This window comes from Rhinatrema bivittatum, chromosome 1 (assembly GCF_901001135.1).
Source record: "Rhinatrema bivittatum chromosome 1, aRhiBiv1.1, whole genome shotgun sequence".
In the NCBI taxonomy this organism is placed as follows: Eukaryota; Metazoa; Chordata; class Amphibia; order Gymnophiona; family Rhinatrematidae; genus Rhinatrema; species Rhinatrema bivittatum.
This window is the reverse complement of record NC_042615.1, coordinates 592773438-592786655: the sequence shown is the minus strand read 5'-3', so window position 1 is coordinate 592786655 and position 13218 is coordinate 592773438. Positions and strand designations below refer to the sequence as shown.

The 13218-nt window shown below is 45.8% G+C and overlaps 1 protein-coding gene across 1 annotated transcript in view; it reads left to right on the top strand.

Moving 5' to 3' along the window:
• The window catches only part of SLC12A2 (solute carrier family 12 member 2), a 368551-nt gene that overhangs the window by 155462 nt on the left and 199871 nt on the right, over window positions 1–13218 (top strand). Inside the window, 2 exon segments of the mRNA XM_029619121.1 lie at window positions 12991–13030; window positions 13033–13100. Of these exon segments, the coding sequence (XP_029474981.1) occupies window positions 12991–13030; window positions 13033–13100 (108 nt within the window).

The following is a 13218-nucleotide window of genomic DNA, read 5'->3' as shown; positions in this document are numbered from 1 at the left end:
CAATTTTGCTTGGTCCAGTTTCCTAGTGGTTCAGGGGAGGTTATTCCCTTGAGTTAGAAGGCTTATCAAAGTTATTTACAAAAAAAAAAAAAAAAAAGACTTTTTTATTAGAGAGAGGTTTTTTTATTTCAACACAAACCTTTTTGGCCCCTCGTCTATCTTGATCTCCCGGGTCTCTGGAAGGGGTGACCTGTCACTCAACAGAGTTCGCCGCGCTTTTATCATGCCGTGGGGAGCCGTTTGCACGGCGTGTGGGGAGCCGGAAGTACCGGCTCTCCCGCAAAGGCCTCTGCTCCCGGTGTATCCCCTGGGGCGAGGGGCCTTCGCAGCAGCCGATTTCGGGCAGGGGAACAGCTCTGCCGCGCCTGAGGGGGACACAGAAGCGAGCCGCTTCCTCAGAGGCAGAGGTCCGACGCGCTCCTGATCGGCATGGGAGCGGCGGCCATCTTGCCTCATTCTGATCCCGCGGCGTCCATCATGTCCCATTTAGAACGCGATGTAGATTAATAGGGGAGGGAGAGGAGCTTCCTCCTCTGTCCCTGCCGGCACTCAGTCCTCAAAGGCCACGTGATTTTCAGCAGGACTCAGGCCCACCCCCATTTTTATCGACGGGGGGGCCCTTAGAGACCTCACCCATTTTCTTCCCAGTTTGTATTGCTTCTACATAAGGCTTATGTAGAAGCTGAAACCTATTATCCCTCACTCACTCCTCCACAGAGTCAACGCCCCCACACTCAATTATCACCGCTCCAAGAGATCACTGATCCCCATCATGATATCCCCCCTAACCCAATTCCTAGGTTTGTCTGTAATCACCCTAACTCTTCTTAACTCCCAATCACTGACAAAAAAATCACACTTACTCAATGACCTCCTACTAGACTCCCAACCGGACATATGTGCAATAACTGAAACCTGGCTGAAAAACGCTGATATAGCCCTAATCAACCAACTATCAATACAACTGTATGACTTTTACTCTATCCCCAGAGCAAAAAAAAGAGGGGGAGGATTACTGCTGGCCGCAAAAAAGAACTGAGTCTTTCACAGCAAGCCATCAACTCGACCCACCAAACTTGAAATCGGATTATTCAATCCACCCAGCTTCAAATCTGTCTCATCTACGCCCCCCCCCCTGGGCTCCTAGAATCAGACCCGTCCCCCCTCATAGAAATGGTAGCCAAACACATCAATACAAACTCACCAGCTATCCTGTTAGGAGATTTCGATTCCCCTTCCCCCTCTGCCAACTGCAAAGCCCTCCTATCCTCACTCCAAGCCATGGGTTTCAAACAAATTATAAATAAACCTACACACAAAGCTGGTCACACTAGACCTTATTTTCATAAATGAACACATCTCACCATCTTTTACCCCTACTTGCACCCCCCATTCCCTGGTCTGATCATTCATTGATAACGACAGAACTATCTATAAAGAAAAAAACGTCTCCCACCATCCCTAAATCATCATTCCAATTCAGAAAACCTTGCTCCATGGACGCCCTCAGCAACAGCCTCTCCAAGGACCTAACCAACCTGGACCTCACTAACGCTGACACTGCTATGAATTCATGGTTAAATATCACACGCTCAGTAGCTGATAACATATGCCCCATGTCCTCCAAAGTTATAAATCCAGATCGTACCAACAAAAAACCCTGGTTCACAACAGAATTAAGGAAACTCATAGAACTGCAACACAAAGAACAACGCTGGTGGAAGGATCCATCCCCTACCACACAGGCCTCATACAAAACAGTAATGAGTCTATATAGGACCTCCATTCACCCGCACAAAAAAGGATTTCTACGCCGAAAAATACACGGCTTCCCTATACGACCCTAAAACACTCTTCTCCTTTGTAGCAGCCCTTACCTCCCCTGTTCCTCAATCATCCCGGAAGAAGAAGCACTAAACAAATATCAGAGCTGGCAGCCTTCTTTGACAACAAAATAAAAAACCTACTTACACTTCTGACATCATCCAACGCCACTCCAAACACCCAGCCTCCAAATAGCCAAAGCTACTCTCCTAAGATCCACAATCAATCTCTAGAATCTTTTGATCTCACCTCATCCTTGGAAATTGAGTCTATTATCAAGAAAATGAAACCACCTTCACACCCTATAGACCAAATACCTAATAAACTCCTGTTCACAATCCCGAACACCATTGCCAAACTGCTGGCAGACATCATAAACTGTTCCCTCATTCAAGGATTGGTCCCGGATGCATTAAAAACCGCTTCTATAAAACCCTTACTGAAAAAAACAAACTTGGACCCGGCTAACCCTATAAATTTCCGGCCCATTGCCAACTTACCTTTCGTAGCCAAGCTAATGGAAAAACTAGTAAACACTCGACTCACAGACTACCTTGACACCCATGACATTCTTTTTCCTTCCCAATTCGGATTCAGAAAAGGACGAAACACAGAATCTCTCCTACTCTCGTTAACTGACAACATCCTAATGGGACTAGACAATGGAAAATCTTACCTGCTAGCTCTGCTCGACATCTCCGCGGCATTCGACACTGTAAATCACACTATCCTCATCAACCGCCTGATGGATATTGGCATCTCAGGCTCTGCACTCATCTGGCTAAAATCCTTCCTAAGCAACAGACACTACAAAGTAAAAATATCGAAAAAAGAATCCCCCCACCATTCCATCCTAACAAGGAGTACCCCAAGGTTCCTCACTTTCCCCTACCTTATTTAACATATATCTACTCCCACTATGCCAATTACTCAATAATCTCAACCTTACCCACTTTATATACGCCAACGACGTGCAGATCCTTATTCCCATCAAGGACACAATCTCCAACACCATAAACTTTTGGAACAGCTGCCTTCACGCTATCAATCTCCTTCTCACCAGTCATGATCTGATTCTTAATACGTCAAAAACCGAACTCCTGGTCATCTCCCCCAACGATAACCATATCATCAGCACCGCCATGATACCAATAACAAACCAGGTGAGAGACCTGGGGACCATCCTGGACTCTAGAATGAGCTTCAAAAAATTCATCAACGCCACCACTAAAGAAGGCTTCTTCAAGCTACAGGTCCTAAAACAGATTAGACCCCCCCTACACTTTCATGACTACCGCGCAGTCCTTCAAGCCATATTGTTCTCAAAGATCGATTACTGCAATGCGCTACTACTCGGTCTCCCTGCCTCCTCCACTAAACCTCTACAGATGCTGCAAAATGCAGCAGCCAGGATCCTCACAAATACCCGTCGCAGAGACCACATCACTCCGATCTTAAAATCTCTACACTGGCTACCCATCCACTATAGAATACTCTTCAAGACACTGACCATCATTCACAAAACCATATATCAGCAATCTTCACTACAACTTACCATTCCTCTTGATCTTCACGCCTCATCAAGACCAATCAGATCCGCTTACAGAGACACCCTCCAGGTCCCCCCTAACAAATCCACTATACACAACTCCATTAAAAAACGAACTCTATCCATGGCCGGACCGCATCACTGGAACTCACTCCCCCATGATCTACGCCACGAAAAATGCCAGCTCTCCTTCAGAAAAAAACTGAAAACCTGACTATTCACTCAAGCATACAGCTGAAGATACTGTCTTCTTCCAGCACCGTCTATCTCCCCTCTCCCTATTACCTCCCTTCCTTGCCCCACACCCCCTCCCTCCCACCTTCCTTTCCTGTCTCTCCCTCAGTCCCCCCCCCCCCCTAATTATAGAACTGTTTGGCCAACTGTTCGGCCAACTCCACTAAGAAGCACTAAATGAACCACTAAATGAATGTACTAGCTTTTTTATCTAATCAATAGCTCTCTACTCATTGTTATTTTACTGTTTCTTACTGTTTTTTTACTGTTTAATCTATCCCTCATTTTCTAATGACCAAGTTACTCTCTCCCTGTTTTATTGTAACTCTTATACGCCTTGCTGTTAATTGGTTTCTTCCCTTGTTCATTGTAAACCGGTTCGATAAGACTTGTCTTGAGCATCGGTATATTAAAAGAACTTAAATAAATAAATAAAATAGGTCTTCTGTCTAAGCTAAGTGTTTTAAGGTCACAACAGACCAGGAGAGCCCTGGGTCGAGGGTGCTTGGCACAGTCCAGGGTGATGGACATACCATCCCTCCCCATCTGCAGATCCCATGTCTCAGGGACCCCTCCACGCATGATGTGGGTGATGATGTGGGCAGTGCCGATCCAGTGGAGGGGGATGATCCACAGATACTCTGTTTGTTCCACAAGGAGGAGCTGGACCCGTTGATTTCACATGTGCTTCAGGAACTTGAGATCCCAGTTCCACAGGTGATTCCGGATGCTTCGCCGGGAGACTCAGTGTTGTCGGGGCTTTGCGCTCCGCTGCAAATATTTCCTTTCCATCCAAAACTTTTCCAGCTCGTGTCCCAGGAATGGGATACTCCTGAAGCCACCCTGTGTGTCAGCAGAGCCATGGAAAAGCTTTATCCACTTCTTAATGAGTCCTTGGATCTTCTTAAGATCCCATGGTCGGTTCGGCAGTCACGGCCATTGCCAAGCATACTACCATTCCTGTGACAGGAGGCACAGCGCTCAAGGACCTTCAGGATAGGAAGCTGGAAGTCTTGCTTAAGCGGATTTTTGAAGTTTCAGCGTTAGGAGTGAGGGCCGCGGTTTGCAGCAGCATGATGCAGAGGGTCACCCTCCGCTGGGTACAACAAATGCTTACGGCACAGGACCTTCCTCCGGAGGAAGCTGAACAGGCGAACCGCATGGAATCTGCGGTGGCATATACGGTGGATGCCTTATATGATCTCCTCCGCACCTCGGCCCGACTATGGCTTCAGCGGTTTCCGCAAGGCAGCTACTAGGGCTACGTAACTGGTCGGTGGATCCCTCCTCTAAGTCACAGTTGGGTTCTTTTCCCTTTCGGGGCAAGCTTTTATTCGGAGACGAGCTAGAGCAGCTGGTTTGTTCCTTGGGGGAGAAGGCTGCTTTCGAGGACAACGCCGTTTCCGCTTAGGTAGGGGCTCTTCCTTCTATGCCCCTCGGCAGCCGCCCACAAGGTCTCAAACATGGGCGCATTCCTTTCGTGGCAGGCGGCCTCAGCGCGCTGGAACCTCTCATGCCTTTGCCAACAACAAAGCGTCCCAATGAAGAGACGCTGGCCCATTCCTCAGTTCCGGAGATCGGGGGGGGGGGGGGTGTGACTCTTCCGCTTTAGAGAGGAATGGGCCAAGATAACCTCAGACCAGTGGGTTCTCGACATTATAAATCAAGGCTACGTTTTGGATTTTGCACGACCCCTTTGCGATCTGTTTCTCGTATCTCCCAGCGGGTCTCAGACGAAGCAGCAAGTGGTTTTGCAAACGCCGTCTCGATTACAGGCCCTGGGAGCCATTGTTCTGGTTCCCGCAGCCAAGTGTCGGATCGGTCGCTACTCCATTTACTTCATCATTCCCAAGAAGGAGGGTTCATTCCGCCCGATACTGGATTTGAAGCAGGTCAACAGGGTGTTGTGTATCCCTTGATTTCGAATGGAGACGTTGAGATCAGTCATTGCAGCTGTCCACAAAGGCGAGTTTTTGGCTTCTTTGGATCTAATGGAGGCTTATCTCCACATAGGGATCCAGGAATATCATCAGATTTCTACGGTTCATGATCATGGGGCAGCGTTTCCAGTTTTCTGTCCTACCCTTCGGGCTAGCGACGGCTCCGAGGGTCTTCGCCAAGGTGATGGTGGTGGTACCAGCGAGCCTTTGGAGAGAGGGCATATTGGTGCATCCCTACTTGGACGACTGGCTCATCCGAGCGAAGTCTGAAGTGTATCGCGTTCTCGCAGAGCAATCAGTTTTGGGTCGGCTGAGTTCCCTAGGCTGGGTTGTCAATTATACCAAGAGCCACCAGGTTCTGTCTCAGGTATTGGTATTTCTGGGAGCACAGTTCGACACCTGTATGGGCAAGGTTTCCCTGCCACTGGTGAGGATGGAGCGGCTAATGTCTCAGGTTCGGCGTCTGTTAGCTCTTCCCTTTCCCGTGGTGTGGGACTATTTGCAGGTTCTTGGTTTTATGGCATCTTCCCTGGAGTTGGGCTTGGGCTTTTGCTCATATGTGGCCTTTGCAGAGGGCACTACTTTCTTGTTGGGACCCCAAGTCGGCAGAGTTCCAACTGCCATTACCGCTCCTCGAACCGGCCAGGTCCAGTCTGGATTGGTGGTTGATCCCAGATCACTTGCTTCGAGGCGTGGACCTGGAGCCCCCTCAATGAATAGTCGTGACGACGGTTGCCAGCCTGACAGGTTGGGGGGCGGACTGTCAGTCACAGTCAGTGCAGGGTTTTTGGACGCTGCCACAGAGCAAGTGGTCCATCAATCGCTTGGAAACCAGGGCGGTTCACTTGGCGCTGTGCCAATTTCTTCCCCTGGTTCACCACTGGGCGGTACGGGTCCTATCTGACAATGCGACCACCGTGGCTTACATAAACCGACAAGGGGGCACAAAAAGTCGGCTAGTAGCCTCCGAAGCGGACATGTTGATGGATTGGGTGAAACACCATCTGTCTCGCATAGCGGCATCCCACATAGCTGGGGTCGACAACGTACAGGCGGACTTCCTCAGCCGGCAGAAGCTAGAACTGTGGAGAATGGGAGCTATCAAACCAGGCACTGCGGCTCATTACCAACCGGTGGGGGACTCCCTGATTGGACTTGATGGCAACTCGTTTGAACGCGAAAGCATCTCGTTTCTTCAGTCGTAGAAGGGAGCATGGCTCAGAAGGAGTGGACGCTCTGGTTCTTCCTTGGTCTCCACATATTCTCCTTTACGTGTTCCCTCCATGGCCGCTGGTGGGGATGGTTTTGCACCGGATCGAATCCCACCGGGGGACAGGTTCTGGTGACCCCTGGAGTGGCCAATAAGGCCGTGGTTCGCAGATCTGATCAACCTGGCAGTGGACGGCCCCCTACTCCTCTGCCATCTACCAAACCTTCTCCGGCAGGGCCCAGTATTTTTCGATCAGGCCGATTGCTTTTGTCTAGCGGCTTGGCTTATGAGAGGAGGCAATTGAGAAAAAAGGGTTACTCAGGCGGTTATTACTGCCCTCCTTCACGCTCGTAATACCTCTACTTCTTTTACCTACGTTCGGGTATGGAAGGTGTTTGATTCGTGGTGCCGTGGGTTGAGTGTGTCCCCGCAGCAGGTCACCATTAGTCACATTCTTGCTTTCTTGCAGGACAGCCTAAAGAAGGGTTTATCGTACAGCTCGCTGCGAGTACAGATAGCAGCCCTGGCCTCTTTTCGAGGTAAGGTTGATGGTACTTCCATCGCTCTTCACCTGGACGTGGCCAGATTCTTGAAGGGCGTCAAGCACCTAAAGCCGCCGGTGCGTTGATCTTTCCGTCTTGGAGTATGAATTTGGTTCTTCGAGGCCTGTGTAGTCCTCCTTTTGAACCTTTGAAGCGAGCGACGCTAAAGGATTTAACACTTAAGATGGTGTTTTCTCGTGGCTATCTGCTCAGCTAGAAGGATCTCAGAACTTCAAGTATTGTCCTGTAGAGGGAGCCTTTCCTGCGCATCACTGACTCGAGAGTTTCCCTTTGGACTGTACCTTCCTTCTTGCCTAAGGTGGTATCTGCTTTTCATGTCAACCAGACAGTTGAATTGCCGGCATTCTCAGATGAGGATAGGAATGCTCCTCAGGCGCAGGATCTCAAGAGGTTGGATGGTCGCAGAGTTCTCTTGCAGTACTTGGAAGTTACTAATCCTTTCCGATTGTCCGACCATCTTTTTGTCTTGTGGAGTGGTCCTAAGAAAGGGACTAAGGCTTCTAAGGCTACTATTGTCTGCTGGTTGAAAGACGCTATTGCTTCAACTTACATATGTCACGGGCGCTTAGTACCGGATGGACTTAAGGCACATTCTCTTAGATCGCAAGTGGCGTCCTGGGCGGAGAGCGAATGGGTCTCGCCTCAAGAGATTTGCTGGGCGGCTACTTGGAAATCTTTGCACACGTTTGCCAAGCATTACCACTTGGACGTGCGGGATCTGAAAATGGATTCATTTGGCAGCAGTGTGCTTCGAGCGGGGATTTCTAGGTCCCACCCCCTTTAGGGCAGCTTGGGTACATCCCAGCAGTCTGGACTGATCCTGGTACGTACAGGGAAAGGAAAATTAGTTCTTACCTGTTAATTTTCGTTCCTGTAGTACCAAGGATCAGTCCAGATACCCGCCCAGAGGAAGGAGATTCCCGCTCGTCTGCTTGTACCGTATTGTTTCTCTTTGTAGATTTTTTCAGAACATTCTTTCAGACACGACATGGTTCTTTTTGTCAAACGTTTATAGTTATTTCAGAGGTAACATATGGTAAACAACCAATGATCTAGTCATTGGTTGTTTACCATATGTTACATTCATTCTGCTTTGATATTGATTATACTGAGGGATCGCAGGTGGCACACCAGGTTATATGGGAGGTGCCTTTCAGCTTTTCTCTGACTCCCATCTGCTGGAAGGGAGGCATTAACTAACTATCATTAACTATCATTAACTAACCAATTACCCACACAATCCTTCGACCTCTTCTCAATACCTAGACCAAAAAAGAAAGGAGGAGGAATTCTACTTGCTGCAAAAAAACAACTGGGCATAACCCTACAACTATCATACGCCACTTCAAATCTTGAATGCTCCATATTCAAATCTCAACATCTACAAATTTTCCTCATCTACGCCACACCAGGAACTCTAGAGGCTAACCCCTCCCCTCTAATAGAGATGATAGCCAAACACCTAAACTCAGACAAACCAACCATCATACTGGGAGACTTCAACATTCACGTGGACTCCATCCCTCAATCTACTAACTGCGAAACCCTTCCTTTCCTCCCTCAGTCACCTTGGATTCTCACAAATAATCAGCGGGCCCACCCACAAAGCAGGTCATACATTAGACCTCATATTTATCAACGATAGCTGGTCCATCCACACCAATCCCACCTGCACACCAATCCCCTGGTCAGACCATCAGATCATAGACACAACCCTCAAAATGAAAAACTCACCACCTCCAAACATCTCCGAAACCACCATTCATTTCAGGAAACCATGCTCTCTGGAGTTACTCACAGAACACTGCTCCAAAGATCTCAAACAAATAGACCTCTCAGACGCCAACACAGCCACCATCTCATGGATCAAACTCACGAACAAAATAGCGGATCAACTCTGTCCAACCTCCTCAAAAGTAATCCAGTCGGCACGAGACAACAGAAAACCATGGTTCACCCCGGAACTAAAAGCCCTAAAACAAAATTACGAAACAAAGAACAAAGCTGGAGAATCAACCCTACACCCTCATCCAGACTGGACTACAAAGCCACCCTTAACACCTACAGAAACGCCATACACAAAACAAAAAAGGACTTCTATGCAAAAAGAATTCATAACTTCATCTTCGACTCTAAAGCGTTATTCTCTTACGTATCATCTCTCACCAAACCGACACCACCATCCATTCCAGACCAACTAGCGCTCAGCAAGGCCAACGAATTAGCCACCTACTTCAAACAAAAATCTCAAACCTTACTAGCTCCCTCACAACCCATCAAACTCTACCAATACCTCATAGCTCATACCAACCCACTCTGAATTCTAGACTAGAGTCATTCGAGCCCACATCCGCCATGGAGATTGAAAATTTACTTAAAAAAAATTAAACCATCTGCACATCCATCGGACCCACTCCCTACTAATCTGCTCACTGCCCATCCCTAGCACCGTCGCAAAACCTATTGCAGAAATCAATCAACACCTCTTTGGCCATGGGCACAGTTCCTAACCAACTAAAACTTGCAATCATCAAACCCCTACTGAAAAAACCAATGCATCACTAACGGACCCAGCTAACTTCAGACCCATTGCAAACCTGCCCCTGATCTCCAAATTGATGGAAAAAGCCGTAAATAAACAACTTTCCGATTATCTCGAGGAATACAACATTCTCTCCCCCTGCACAATATGGTTTTCGAAAATCACTAAGCACAGAGTCACTTTTGCTTTCTCTCACTGATAATTTACTTTTGAACCTGGAAGAAAAAACAATCATTCTTACTGGTCCTACTAGACCTATCCTCAGCGTTCGACACGGTAAATCACTCACAACTCCTAGAACAACTATCAAACATAGGAATTAAAGGCACAGCTCTCAGTTGGTTCAAATCATTCCTATCAAACAGGTTTTAACCAGGTCAGAATTAATAACAAGGATTCTAACCCCCATCCTATCAGACCAAGGTGTACCTCAAGGTTCTTCCCTCTCTCCCACCCTGTTCAACGTCTACCTCCTCCCCCTCTGCCATCTGCTATCACAGCTCAAACTTACTCATTACCTCTATGCAGACGACATCCAGATCCTCATCCCTATCACAGAATCTATTCAAAAACCTTCGCCTACTTGGAGAATTGTCTTCAACCAATTAAACAAGTACTCTCCAGCCTGAACCTGATTCTAAATTCCAGCAAAACAGAGTTGCTACTGATTTCCACACAACCCGAACACCCACACACCTAACCTGACACAAACCACATCTTTAACAATGAGCTCTCTGCTGACGTCAGGAATCTTGGAGCATGGCTGGACAATCAACTTAACCTAAAAAAAATTCATAAACACAACCACCAGGGACTGCTTCTTTAAACTACAGGTCCTAAAGAAACTAAAGTCACTCCTTCACTTTAATGACTTTCGCCTCGTTCTTCAATCCATTATTTTTTTCGAAACTTGATTACTGCAACTCAATCTTACTTGGCCCTCCCCTCCAACAGCATCAAACCCCTACAATAGTACAAAATGCCCGCAGCCAGAATCCTAACCAACACGAAGAGAAGAGACCATATTACCCCCCCACCATCTTGAGCAACCTCCACTGGCTACCCATCAAACAGAGAATCCTATATAAAACATTAACCATCATTCATAAAGCAATTCACAACGTCGCACCTATATCTCTACAAACCCAACTTCGTCCACACTTATCTTCCAGACCCATCAGAAGCGCCTACAAAGGCACGTTAGCCGCAGCTCCTGCCAAATCAACACTAAGAAAAGAGCACCTCTCCACTGCGGGACCACACCAATGGAATGCGCTCCCACCAGACCTTCGACTCGAACCCAATCTACTAGAGTTCAAAAAAGGTTAAAAACCTGGCTCTTCAGGCAAGCTTTCCAATAGGCACCTCCTCCTGACTTTCAGATCCAACCATTGCAGGGTGTCACCAACACCTTGCCACTTAATTTTCATACCGTACTTGCTTATTCGCAATTCTAACAGTCATTATTCACCTTTATATAACCGTCTACTGCAGACCATATTCGCTTCCTAAAGTTCTTTGTAAAAAAAGTTAAATCTGTTAAATGCTATTGTTACATTCTATGTTACTTGTAATAATGTTCAATGGTTTATTGTTATTGTTCCATGTTCTATGTAAAAAAACCCAGGTCTAACTTCCCAGACCAGGGCAACCTCTTTCGTTACTTGTAAACCAGACTGATTTGTATTGCATACAGGAATTCCGGTATATAAAAATTTAAAATAAATAAATAAATAAATAACCCAGCAGTCTGGACTGATCCTTGGTACTACAGGAACGAAAATTAACAGGTAACAACTAATTTTCCTGTCATGGCAATGAGAGGGGTGCTACTAGTGGTGTGCTGCAGGGATAGGTCCTTGGACTAATTGCTTTTGATGTTTACAAAAAAAAATCTACATCTTCCAAATCTAAACACTTCTGTGATTGTTTTTTTTTGTTTTTTTTTTTTTTTTTTTAAAGAATTTTAAATTGTAAAAAAAATGCTATGCCAATAATAAAAACCGTTAAGACCCAATAATATATATGGACGAGGTGGCAGGTTTTCATATTTAAACAATCACCACCCAGTAATGATTTTAGTTTGGTTTTTTTTTTTAACCATCAACTGTTCAACCTCCATAAAAAAAATGTTAATATACTTGAGTGTATATAACACCTAATATTTTAGAGTATTTTTAATTTTTTTATATAAGCACTTAAAAATGTGTACATAATTTTAAAATAGTAAATAAGTTTTTGCAAATATCAAGAAAATTGCAATTATGCTTATATAAAAAAAAAATAAAAAATGTACATGCACTGCCTCCATAGCATGCAATTTTTTTCTCATACATATTCATTGTGGATATCCTGAAAAACCTGACTGGATGGGGGTCCTCCAGGACTAGTTTGAGAACCTCTGTACTAGAGGAAAGGCGAGGGGGGAGGGGAGAGACATTTAAATACTTCCAAGTTATCTATGCACAGGAGGCAAGCCTCTTTCAACAGAGATGAGGGTGAAAGGGGGTAGCCTAAGGTGTAATAGAAATAATTCTTTATATATGGGATGCATGGAACAGCCTTTTAGTAGATGTGATGGAGACTAGGACAGTATCTGAATTCAGGAAAGCATGGAATAAGCACATGGATCTCTGAGGGAGTGGTAGGAATTGTAAAGGAATTGAGTAGTTGGCTAGATGGGCAGACAAGAGGCTTTTTTTAAAGGGATTTATCAAAGAAATTGTAAAGGTGTTAAGTAAGCACTTGTGTAGAGTCATAATACTTTCTAAACTGGGATGAAAACAGGCCACTCTGTGCTTTACTGGGCCACTAAGAATATTTCTCCAGTGTTTGAGCTGAGTGTTCAGTATTTATCTTTCAGAATAGTGGCAATTGGTATTCTCTCCATTTTCCTCTCCTCCTCTCACCTGATAACCCACTTTCCATCCTTTTTCTTTCTCACATCCTTTTCTCTCTCCATGTCCCCTGCCATCTTCTTTCATTATCTTTTGATATGTCTGCTCTTAGTTTTTTGATGCTATTGTACAACCACACCTAGAGATGAGTTGTCACTACCTTAGATCTGTACATTTTGGTGGTAATTTCAACAACATTATCTGCTTTCTACCCCATCTCTTCTTCTGTAGGATAATAATGCGCTTATGTTGGATGAGATGAATGACATCAGATAATTGGAGCCATAACAGTAGTGGTACTCTTGGGTATCTCTGTAGCAGGAATGGAATGGGAAGCAAAAGTAAGTCACAAGTATGCTATTTCGTTCAAAATGTAAAATTAATATATATACTTTTTAACATGAAGGTCCTTATGTGAAAATAGATTATTCTCAGAGGACAATCAGGATGGTAGCCCTC